The 12414-nt window shown below is 37.5% G+C and overlaps 1 protein-coding gene across 2 annotated transcripts in view; it reads left to right on the top strand.

Annotated features, from left to right (window-relative positions):
- The window catches only part of Zfand3 (zinc finger AN1-type containing 3), a 191300-nt gene that overhangs the window by 44291 nt on the left and 134595 nt on the right, over positions 1 to 12414 (top strand). For both annotated transcript variants that reach the window (XM_048347835.1, XM_048347834.1), the window contains exon 2: positions 8929 to 8969. In XM_048347835.1, coding sequence (XP_048203792.1) covers positions 8929 to 8969 — 41 coding nt within the window. The remainder of the gene's footprint in view (positions 1 to 8928; positions 8970 to 12414) is intronic.

Below are 12414 nucleotides of genomic sequence, written 5' to 3'. Positions count from 1 at the left end.
TCTATTTGCATTACTCTGATGTGTGATGTTGAACATTTTTCAGATATCTGTTGGGAACTTTGAGAAATGTCTTTTCAAGTTCTTTTTCTTTTCAGTCTTGTTGAGCTGTTCCTGTTTTTTATTATGAATATTAGCCTCTTACCACATGCATGATTTGAGAACATCCTATAATTTCATTTGTTGTTTCTTCAGTCTTTGTTTCCTTTGCCTAGGCATAGTCTTTTCTTTTCTTTCTTTCTTTCTTTTTTTTTTTTTTTTGCCAGTCCTGGGCCTTGAACTCAGGGCCTGAGCACTGTCCCTGGCTTCTTTTTTGCTCACTCGTTTGTCACTTGAGCCACAGCGCCACTTCTGGCCGTTTTCTATATATGTGCTGCTGAGGAATCGAACCCAGGGCTTCATGTATATGAGGCAAGCTCTCTTGCCATTAGGCCATATCCCCAGCCCTAGGCATTCTTTTTTTTAAGGACTTGTTTCTAGTTGTTTTCTTGGCCATGCCTTATATATCAACATCTTTTTTATTTTATCTTTTTTTTTGCCAGTCCTGGGGCTTGAACTCAGGGCCTGGGCACTGTCCCTGGCTTCTTTTTGTTCAAGGCTAGTACTGTTTACCCACTTGAGCCACAGCACCACTTCTAGCTTTTTCTGTATATGTGATGCTGAGGAATCACAGAGCTTCATGCATGCTAGGCAAGCACTCTACCACTAGGCCACATTCTCAGCCCCTTATCTTATTTTTTAATGGCAATGTCTTTTGTTTTTTCCTTTGGTGCCTGTTCTGAGGCTTGACTTCAAGGCCTGGGTGCTGTCCTTGAGCTTTTGTCCTCTTTCAGCTTTTTTTTTTTTTTTTTTTTTTTTTTTTGGTAGTTAATTGGAGATTCTTTGTTGTCTAGGCTGTCTTCAAACTGTGATCCTCACATCTTAGCCTACTGAGTAGCCAGGATTACAGATGTGAGCCACCAGGCCCAGCTAGCAGTGTTTTTTTTTTGTTTGTTTGTTTTGGTTTTTAAAACAAACTTTAAATCAATTCAAAGTTACCAAAACAAATTTCATAGAAAAAAATGTTTTCTTCTTACATTTTGTTGGTTTAGGTCATATTTATTAATTAGATAATTACAGTAATGAGTAAAATAGTCATAGTTACAGTGCATAGACCTGTTTGGAAATAAACGTCTCTGGCTTTTGATAACATGCTGAGCTGAAGGGGTGGGTATGGAAGTGAACTTGTATATTGGAAAAATAGCTTTGCTCCTTGAGAGAGCATTTGCTGTAGTGGTTATATAAGTCTGTTTTATGGGGCTCTTAAGAGCTTTGATGATTGAGTACAGATTTGTCAAGAAACTTCTGCTGTATTTTAAAAAAAAGATGATGTCCCAAACTCATTATCTTTAATTCATTGACTGTAGGTTGGTTGCTGCAGATCTATTTTCTGGCAGCTTACAGCCTTTATCTTGTTTGTCTTGTGATAGTTTTAGTAGTGTATGCTTGTGAGAGATGTCAAATTCTATGGCTTTGCAAATAGATTGAGCCAGGAGTACCTTAGTACTTAATTAGCCAGGAGGCAGCACCAGTCAGCACTGGGAAAGGAGGCTCTAAATTGAATTCTGCCAGATAGGTATTAAGCCCAGCGCTCCCACCCATCCCCATCCCTTTTGTCCAGGTACTGGGGCTTTGAATTCAGGGCCTTACTCCATCACTTAGCCTTTTCTCTCAAGGTGTAGCCACTTCCTGCTTTTGATGGTTAAATAGGGATGACTCTCAGATTTGCTGTCTGCAAGGGCTGGCATTAAACTGAGATCCTCAGATCTCAGTCTCCTGAGTAGATGTGAACCATCAGCGCCTAGCCTCAGTGCTTTTTAATATTTCTAGAGTCCTGGTGACATCTGGAGCACGCTAGGATTATGAATGGCATGAATAGAAAACTGGATTAAAATTCAGAAATCTTGGTAGTTAAACCTGGTGCATATACATATTCTGACATTTCCCTGGATGAAGTTAAGATCTTAAGCAAAGTAAATTACTGTGGAAATTCAGAATGAGAACAAGATAGTAATTATACAAATAATGGAATGAACAATCCTAGAATGTTAAAAAAGTCAGTTAACTGTGAATCAGTGATGCTTTTACATTTAATCATTGATAACTACTCATATAATTCAAATGGTTCCCACAGAAATCTTAGCTATTCCTTTACTATATTTAATATTAAACCTACACAGTTCAAACATAAGAGCTCAGAAAATGTTACAAGGTGAGCAAGTTATTTGAAAAAAGTAGGAAATGGTCCCTTATCAGGCTTTAAGCAAATGGTGTAGAAACAGCAAAGGAGATTTTAGTGATTCTCTTAGTAGATTATATATAATTATCATATGATATTGATTTGTAGATTTCAAATATCTAAATAACCCTCTTTATTTTCAAAAATGAAAAAACTTAGACCCCAGGACCACATTTCAAGCCAAGTTTATTCCTTTCAAGTCATTGCTTTTACTGCTAATACTACCCAGATAGCAGCCTATGTTTTTAGACTGATGACAAAATTATAGGACTTTGCAACAGTGGGAAAGGATGTAGAAATTCATTTTTACTTTGGTTGGGAAATAGTGAAATCTCTGGTGGCAGAGAAATCAGAAAAAGTACTCATGAGCTTCTTTCTCTTTTATGGAAGTTACATTTGAAGTTGATATGAGAAGTTTTACCCCCCAAATTTTAGTCTTGTAGTTGTAGTGAATGACTGAAAATAGGAAATGGAAATTTTGAACATTGAATTTTACTTAGTTGTCTATGACCAATGCTACCATCTTTCAACTCTGTCCAGTCTTCAGTATGGGTATGATATCTTCCTAACTTCCTCATGAACTCCCTGAGAGTGACCTAGAAGACTGTATTATGCAAAAATGTTTGAAATTCAAGCAAGTAAGAGATACTGTTGAAACATAAATGGCATTTTGTATATCTATGACATCTGAACATTATCTTTCATTTTCATATTCTAGTGTTTTCTGCTCTTCTCTGTTTAGTAGATTTTCTGTTCACTACTTGTATTTTAACCCGAGTGCATGAAATAAATTGTTGTATCATGTAGGTGTCTTTTTGCTAGAATATTTTCCAGCTTCTTAAAAGTACGTGGTGTTTTTCTTTCTCAACCATATAGATGCTCTTACTAGCCTGTTTATTAGCCTGTGGTTTGAACTTACAACTCGTATCATCTTCTAGGCTTATGTTTTACTTTTTGACAAAGATCTAATACTACTACTTTAGGGTTACTTTTCATCTTTTATTAAATTATCCTGCCTTTGACCTAATTTTCCATAAATATGGATAACTGAATGCCTCTGCCTGAAAACCTGAATTATCTTAATAATGAAAGTATTTGCACATATCATAAGATGAAGTGTAAATATTTGCTACTCTGGTAGGGCAAGTGCATATAATATTCTTGAATAGTTTTTAATGTAACAATCATTGCAAAGATAACAGGAAACAAGGCTTACTATTTTGCCTTAGGAGAATGATTCTTCAAGCACATTGTGAAAGTTTCATGGCCATTTAATGCTCTTTCTCTCCCCCCCACCCTTTGGGTACTGGGATTGAACTTGGGGTCTTGTGTTAGGCTGATGCTGTACCATTTGAGTCAAATTTCTCTATTCGCAGTTTTTGTGGGATTGAGTCTAGTGAGTTTTTCTGCCTGTGTGGGCCTTGAACCTTAGTTCTACAGATCTCAGCTTTCTGACTAGCTAGGATTATAGGTATTAGGCTCTAGCACCCGACTTCATTTAGTTAAGCTTTGAAAAAAACAACACTTGGACCTCCATAAAAACACAGTAGCTTCTTCTGAGGAAAGCTTCTCTTCTATCAAAATAGATTGCTTCCTCTCTGTCAATCTTGTGATAATTGGTTTTCTGAAAAGTTCCTGTTTTGGTCAGGTAGATTGTTTTCTTGCTTCACTTTATTTAAGACCTCCTTGAATTTTAGTTACATACTATTTATTAATTAAGCCACATCCCTTTGCAGATTGTGAACCTGAGCTCAGCCAGTTGGAGCAGAGAAGCAAGACCTGCTGGGTTAGGGATTAAAAGGGCACAGCCTGCCTGCTCACAGTGCTTGTTTGCCTGGTTTTTGGCTGATGGTGCACTTTTCTGCAGAAGTAAATTTTGTCTTGTGTAGTTCTTTTTGAATTGGTGTTCTTATTCCTATGCAGTACCCCAACATCCCGAGCCATTTTTAATATTCTTAGCTCTATGTATTTGCAGAAGTAGCATGGCTATCCAGAAGAAAAATAAAGCTCAGAGCACCTTATTATTATATTTCTTAAGTGATTCTGCTCTGAGTTTAATTCTTAGATTTTTTTCCTCTTCTCATACCAATAGTATTGCTTTATTAGTTTAGATTTTTCAGATTATGATTGAACTGTAATTTAAGTAGTAAAGTTTTAATCTCAAAATGTTAATGTGTTTTGCTCATGTCATACTGAATATTTTTGTCACTCCAAAATGTGCCCTCCATTGGTATAAAATTCTGAAAAAATATCTTACAAATTAGATAGGAATAGCTTAATTTAATTTTTAATTTGTATTTGGTTTTTTAAAGGGAGCTAGACAGCAGTGAGCATTTTTCCTGCTGTTACTTCAACAAGAATAAATTTGAGGGGCTGGGGATATAGCCTAGTGGCAAGAGTGCCTGCCTCGGATACACGAGGCCCTAGGTTCGATTCCCCAGCACCACATATACAGAAAACGGCCAGAAGGGGCGCTGTGGCTCAAGTGGCAGAGTGCTAGCCTTGAGCGGGAAGAAGCCAGGGACAGTGCTCAGGCCCTGAGTCCAAGGCCCCAGGACTGGCCAAAAAAAAAAAAAAAAAAAAAAAAAGAATAAATTTGAGCATCAGTTTTTCTCTAATGTAGAATTCGAATTTTGCAAAGTGTTGTATATGAAGAGACTCACATATATATGTGGCAGTCCTCTATTTTCTGACTAAGAAGAAAGTAATTTAGCTGGATAACAGTGGCTTATCCTGCTACCTTAGCTACATGGGAGGCTGAGATGGGGAGGATTGTGGTTCAAAGCAAGCCCAGACAGAGAAGTCCATGAGACTTCGTCTCAGCCGAAGGAGTTGGGTGTGGTAGCATGAGCCTGCCTAAAATAGGCATATGGTGGGGCAGGGAGCAAGACCTTGCCCAAAAAAACAGCTGGAGGCTTAATGAAGCAGTCATGCCTGGCTAGTTAAGTGGGGAGGTCCTAACTTGAAACCCAAGTATTGTAAAAAAAAAAAAAAAAAAAAAAGTAACTTGATAAAAAAGAATACAGAGCCTTGGGCTGGGAATATGGCCTAGAGGTAAAGTGCTCACCTCGCATATATGAAGCCCTGGGTTCGAGTCCTTGGCACCGCATATATAGGAAAAGCCGGAAGTGGCGCTGTGGCTCAAGTGGTAGAGTGTTAGTCTTGAGCACAATGAAGCAAGGGATAGTCTATGTTCAGGCCCTGAGTTCAAGCCCCAGGATGGGCAAAAAACAAAACAAGAATACAGAAGCCATAATGGCTGTAGATGAAATACCCAACTTTCTAAACATGTAGTTCACATGCAGATTTGTGTGTAGTTGTAAAAAATGTTATATAGAGATGTATTTCTTACCTACTTTTAACTGCACATGCATATTTAAGATCACAAGTCTTCCTCTTTCAGATCTCCAAAATGCCAGTTCCCAGGCCTGAGTACATGCCTGAACTTTTTGCTTCCAGTTCTTTTTGAAGCCTTTTGTCCTCCCCCATCCTGTTCATATTCAGTATGAAATGATTAGTACTTAGCTCAAAAGTAAGGATTTAATTGTAAAGCAATTCCTTTCAAAAAGATAATTTTTAGGGAAGAGACTTCCTTTGAAGTTTGGGTATAAATGATAATATGGTTTCATGTAGTGAGTATGTACATGGTGTTTAGAGTTGATTAATTTCTTTGTGGAAAATGATTTGGCATTTTTATTTAGTTCATTGTATTTTTTTTTTTTTTTTGCTTTTCTACGAAGGCATTCACAATTGTTCTACTTTTCACTAGGCTATTGATGATTGTATCTCATTTTATTTGTAATTGTTAGATGATACTAAAGTAGGATTTTAGAAATGTGTACAGGGCCATAGTTCATGTGACTGTTTATGGATCTGTGTATCTTTTAGTGCAAGGACTTAACACACACAAGACCAGTGGCATGTACCACACTCACCTCTCCTTGAAGATTGGGTATAAAATGTCAACACAATGCTAATCTCAATTCTAAGTTGTCACATTGAAATTAGTTTTAAATGTGAGCAGGATCCATATTTTTAAATTCTAGACACTCATCCCCCCCTTATTTACAGATCTCTTTTCCTTTGTAATATTTCCTTAAAAGGAAAACTTGGCAGAATCATTTCAATGATTAAGAGTGATGTATAACCGTTCTGACAAGCTGGTTGCACTGCTGAAAACCTCCTTTGTCATTGCCAGCTAGGATGTTGTCTGTTTGAACTGCCCTTTTCCTTGTTTGCCTGGGGTGAGCTGAGAGTGATGGTTTAGCAGAACTGTTTGCTGCTCCCTAGCTGTTGTAGAAACTTAGACTTTCTGGCTGAAAGTGTACTTGGTAATGGGCAAATTACTGGCTTTTAATCATCTAATCTTACCCCAAGGCAATTAGAATGATTTCTTAGTATGAAGCGAGGCACTGTGTTTTTTTCTTTATCTTCTATTTACTCTTCCTTTTCCTTTTTTTTTTTTTCCCCTTTTCCTTTTTCTTTGCCTCCTCTTCTCTTGCCTCCATCTGTTGGGTAATTAAAGGAGATTGAGTTAAGAAGTATGATTAATCAGTTTCTGTAGGTTGATTTTCTTTGATGTAGGAAGACAATTGGTTTATATTATATATATTATATACATACACACACATATATATTTTGTTTGTGGGACTTGAACTCTGGGCCTGGGCGCTTTGGCTCAAGGCTAGTGCTCTAGACTTAGGAGAAATTAAACTAATCACTACCTGAGCTGTTGATCACAAATAAATAATAAATTCATGATGAATTACTTTGAAGGATAGCTTATCTTTTTAAGTTAACATTTCTTTGATTTTTAAAATTACTGGTACCAGAAAAACCACAATTTGCCAGATGATACCAGATCTAATGCAAAGGAAAACATCACTAAGTAAGAAGAAGCGGGTAGGGGCTGGATGGTGTGACTCAAGTGGTAGAGTTACCTTCCTTGTACCTGAGACCCTGAGTGTAATCTCCACTACTGGTCCCTGTTTAACAGAAAAAAATGATAGAGGTAATGAGGACTGAGTCCTGTGTTCTCCATATAAAGGTAGTATTGACAGTGGAGGAAGGGCCAGTAAAAGTAACTGGAAGGGAATAGTGAGACTGGAAGGAAAACCAGAGAAGTGGGAGGATAAATTTGACTTAGGAACCTGAGTGACAAGTAAAAGGGTATGTTTCAGAAATGATGGGACTCCCATCTTCCTCCTTCCCACCTTCCCAGCTCATAATCCTCCTGCTTCACTCTCCCAAGTACCTGGGATTTATAGGCTTGTACTACCGTGTTATGCGCTGAGACTTTCTCTAATTGTAAAATTTAGGAAAGAGGGCAGAGCAAAGTTGGTTTATTCTCTTTGTAGGGGCAACTCTTCATCAAAGGCTCAAATATTGGGAAGGGAAGTTTTTGAGAAATGAACTTGCAAACAAGCCCGCTTACTCAACATAGTGTGTGTTCTAGTAAGTTTTTGGAAAAAAAGAATTTTAAGAATGAGTCCATCGGGGCTGGGAACATGGCTTAGCAGTAGAGTGCTCACCTTGCATGCATGAAGCCCTGGGTTCGATTCCTCAGTATCACATAAACAGAAAAGGCTGGAAGTGGAGCTGTGGTAGGTAGCGCAAGTGGTAGAGTGCTAGCCTTGAGCAAAAAGGAAGCCAGGGACAGTGCTCAGGCCCTGAGTCCAAGCCCCAGGACTGGCCAAAAAAAGAATGAGTCCATCTTGTAGAGGATCAGTAAAGGAAATAGCAAGGAGACAAACTTAACAGGCAGGTCATTATTGATTGCCCGCCTTGTAGATTCTGAACTGATACGTGTTGCCAGTTGTTGTGCTGTGGACTGAAGGATGTAGTCAGGACCTTTAGGGCTAACTCAGGTAAGCTGTTCAGGGGTCAGATGGGGATGAGACTGAATGCTTTTGATCTCTGAGCGTTCCCTGATTTAGTAATACTTTGGAGGAGATGGGGGATAAATACTCATTACTATAGTCATTTACAGGGTGATTCCTGGTTTCAAAAATGATCACTTTTTAAAAAGTGCATTTTAGAAGCAAAGCAATACAGTACCCAGAGATACTGGGAAGATTAATAAAATACATTAAATGCTCATTCAAGTTAGTGTTGAGTGACTTAGGACTATTATTCACAGATGAAAGGACTTGGAAACTAATTTGGGAACATCTGAAGAAAGAATTTTAAACAACAAGGTCATAATGTGATTAGGATCTGAAATAGGATTAGAGGATGGGAAAGAAAAGGCACTGAAAATTAGAATGATGTTATGCAGATTGTGAATATGAGGAGGAACTTTTATTTCTGTAGGGATGAAAATTTTGTTTACAGTGATATCTTTGTTGTATATGCTTCAGGGCAAACAGGAGAAATGTGGTAATCATTTGGGATAAATTGGCCCCTGTTCTATTTCCTGGATATATTTCAGTATTCCTAAACTTATTGCTTTCTGAGCTGTTGATCACAATAAATAAAGCATTGGCTTACTCAAAGGTAATAATAAAACAAACACTCAAAACTTTTTTTTTTTTGGAGGGGGTGGGTAGTTGACCAGAATTTATTAGTTTACCAGTTTAGTTGCCTGGCCCAAAAATAGAGTAATACAGATTTTTTTTAGCTTGCTCTTTCTTTTTTTCTTTCTTCCACTCCAGGTCCAGCAAGACTATGAATCTCTGTTCCAAATGCTTTGCTGGTAAGTGCATAAAAGGCTTCTTAAAGTTGTTTTGCTTCTTTCTGTTTTTTTTTTAAATACTAAATTATTTGGGCCTGCTTTATATTTTTGCATGGAGTTCTGTTTTCTTTGCATGTAAAAGCAGTTTGTCTTCAAGATGCTTCATGTATTTGCCTAGGACTGTTGAAACAGTCTTTGCTGAGTGGAAGTGAAATTTCATGTCTGTGTACTTGCACCAACCACTTTCTTCAGTTTATTATTGTTGGTATACAGAGGGATTATTAAAATGAGGCAATTCCTAGTAAGGTGATACATATTCATCTCTTATCTGAGCTGAATGGTTAATGGTGAATGTTGGGTTTACCCATGAAAATACAACTGGAAGGATATTTCATGTTGGAATCAGGAGCAGCATCTTGCTGCATTAACCTCCTAATCAGATCTCTCATTGAAATCACCCTGGGTAAGTCGCTTACTCTCTTTGGGCCTTAGATTCATCACAAGTAAAATGAATGGCTGACTGGAGCTTGGTGATTTGCCAAAAGTCTTTACTAGCCCCTAAGTGCTGATTGACCCCTTGAAGTAAGACTGCTTTGTGAATTTGAAGCCTTCGTTAAAAAAAACAAAAACCCACCACTTTATTGTATATATACATTTCATATAAAAAATCTAAGTCTTTACTAATTAGGATATGTTTAATTTCCCTTTATTGATCCTGGCAAAGGTAGACAAAGCTGTATATTATTTAAAGTGATGAATTAAATTTTAGTTCCTAATGTACTGGTTTTATGGAGATTTTAATTAGTAACATATTGGCACAGTAGAGAAACTGAACTCAACTTTGATTTGTGCAGAGGAGACTGGGCCTGTTAAAGAGAGAGTGAGGGAATATAGAGGGGACTGAAAAGAATCTGAGAGATGAAATAGTTACAAAGAGGAAAAAATTACAAAGTGAGAAGCTATAAAGGCTATGATCAGATTTTTATAGATCCTGGGATATAGGGTTAAAACAGGACATAATTCCCTTCTTTGGTAGTTAAAATGTAAAGGAATGGCTTTCAGGTTCTTGAGAAAGATAACTTCCAAGTTGTAGGGAAGACATGTAGGTGAAGGGACAGACAAATTTGAAATTGTTAGGTCTTTCAATAAGTACTATAAGAGTAGGCTTAGGACCTAAGTGTTCTCTATAACAAACATTGTTTTGGCAGCCTTGAGTTTAAAGACTCAGACATGTTGGAGCCATACTATGGATTCAGTCTTTAGCTATTAAAAAGTATGTTATTGTTTATATTCCTTTTCTTTTGGTGGATTTGAGGTTTTGAACTCAGGGCCTAGTGCTTACTTGAGTTGTTTGCCTTGCTGGCACTCTACCAAGTGAGCCTGGCTCCAGCCTGGCAAATGAATGCTGATTATTTCAGAGACTTTTCTGCCTGGGCTGGCTTCTATTCATAATCTCTGGATATCTGCCTCTTGAGTAGTTAGGATTACAGACATCAGCCACTGCACACAGCTTAAAGTAAATCTTGATTCTTGTGTTTTCTATTTCACTTGTGAAAATTTCTGATACTTTTCCTGGGGGTACTCCCTTTGAACTCAATTGTTATCCACATTGGGATGGTAAGTAAAAATATGTTCTTTTCAAGTAAAATGTGTTATTTACTACTATAATTAAAAAAGAATCATTTAGAAGCCTCTGTTCTTGGTTGATCCTAACAGTGGAAAATAGACCTAACTGTATGTTAACAATGTGGACTGTTTTCAAATGTTTGTTTCTTGATTTACTCTTAGATTGAATATTAGAGGCTGGCGCTCTGCCACTTGAGCCACACTTCACTTCCAGCCTTGTTAATTGGAGATAAGAGTCTCTTGGATTTGTCTTTCAGGGCTGACTTTGAACTTTAGTCCTCAGATCTCAGCCTCCTGAGTAGAATGGATTACAGGCATGAACCATCAGTGTCTGACTTCAGAAGGAAAAAAAATCTCTTTAAGATACAACTTTGGATTTGAGAAAGATGAAAGACTTCTGGTTTGGAGAAAAGTAGAAACATAAGCAAGAAATGGCAAAAACAGGATACTTAGAAGTGCAAAAGAGTTATTATTTGTGAAAAAAGATGAGGAACATGGGCATTTATGACTCTAAAAAGGTAATTAAGTCCTTAAGTGAAGGTAATGACATTCATAACTGAGGTTGCCGCAGCCCCTTTTATCTTTTGAAATTCTTTTGTACAATATCATCTCATTTGATCCTTACACCAGCGATTTTCTGTCTCCAATTTACAGATAAGGAATTGATACAACAGACAAATTGACATGTTCCCAAGCTTTTAAGTCACTTTTAAAGTTAAGAACTGACATTGATTTTAGGTGTTTAGATTTCTGTCCTAATCTTCTCTATTATTCAGTGGTATTAGGTTTTTTTTTTTTGCCAGTCCTGTGTGTTGAACTCAGGGCCTGAGCACTGTCCCTGGCTTATTTTTGCTCAAGTCTAGCACTCTACCACTTGAGCCACAGCGCCACTTCTGGCCATTTTCTACATATGTGGTGCTGGGGAATCAACTAGGGCTTCATGTATAGGAGGCAAGCACTCTTGCCACTAGGCCATATTCCCAGCCCTATTTTGATGGTATTAGTAATGAAGGTGGTAGATTTAGATGGCATTGTGGTGAACTCAGATGAAGTAGATTTACATTGGAGTGGGTTGCAAGGATCTGGCAATATCATTGCTTTGTTTGTAGAGTAGGACTATTTGCTTTTTCTGTCCGGTTCAGTTGCCGTTTGTCTCTAGATCTCCAGGGAACATCAGAGAAACGGTGTAGAAAGCTGCACAGATTAGCTAATTTGGGATGAGGTGTGCATCTGTGATGGCACTGTTTTTATCTAATGAATATTCTATTTTGGTGGTGAGATTTTCATTTCTTAACATCTTTCTTGTTCTTGTTCATATAACTTTTAGCTCATTAACCTTGCTCTCTGCACTGCATAGTGAAGCACAATTTCTAATTTAGTCTCCTGTGTTTTCCTTTTCAGATTAAAAAAAAATGTTTGGAAGTGTGATTTAATTGCAGGTCTGTGCATTGTCAGTGGGAAGGCAAAGATGGGCTTGATATTTAGCGAATGCAACCTGTAGGTTTAATTTGTTAAGACTTCTTGTTGGCATTCCCATGCTTTCATACCTGTGTGCATAATAGAAATGAAAAAACTCTCTATCCATATTTAGCAATTGTGTTGAGTTATGGAAAAGCCTGTCCTCTGCTTTGTGTATTTGCTCATTTGGAAATCTTGTATAGTTTATGAAGACAGTAGTGATTTGTTCCCCAGCCTCCCTGTGGATTTTGTTCCATATTACAATCTAATTCCACTACCCTGTCCCATACTCCTGAGCTGTTAATTTGTACATTTTGATGCGGTTTGTTTCATCTTGTGTTTTTGTAATCCAAACTGAATGTAACGAGCTATGTGCTTTAGG

Source organism: Perognathus longimembris, chromosome 6, assembly GCF_023159225.1.
Source record: "Perognathus longimembris pacificus isolate PPM17 chromosome 6, ASM2315922v1, whole genome shotgun sequence".
NCBI lineage: Eukaryota > Metazoa > Chordata > Mammalia > Rodentia > Heteromyidae > Perognathus > Perognathus longimembris.
Note: the sequence above shows the minus strand (reverse complement) of the source record. Positions and strands in the feature narration are given on the sequence as shown.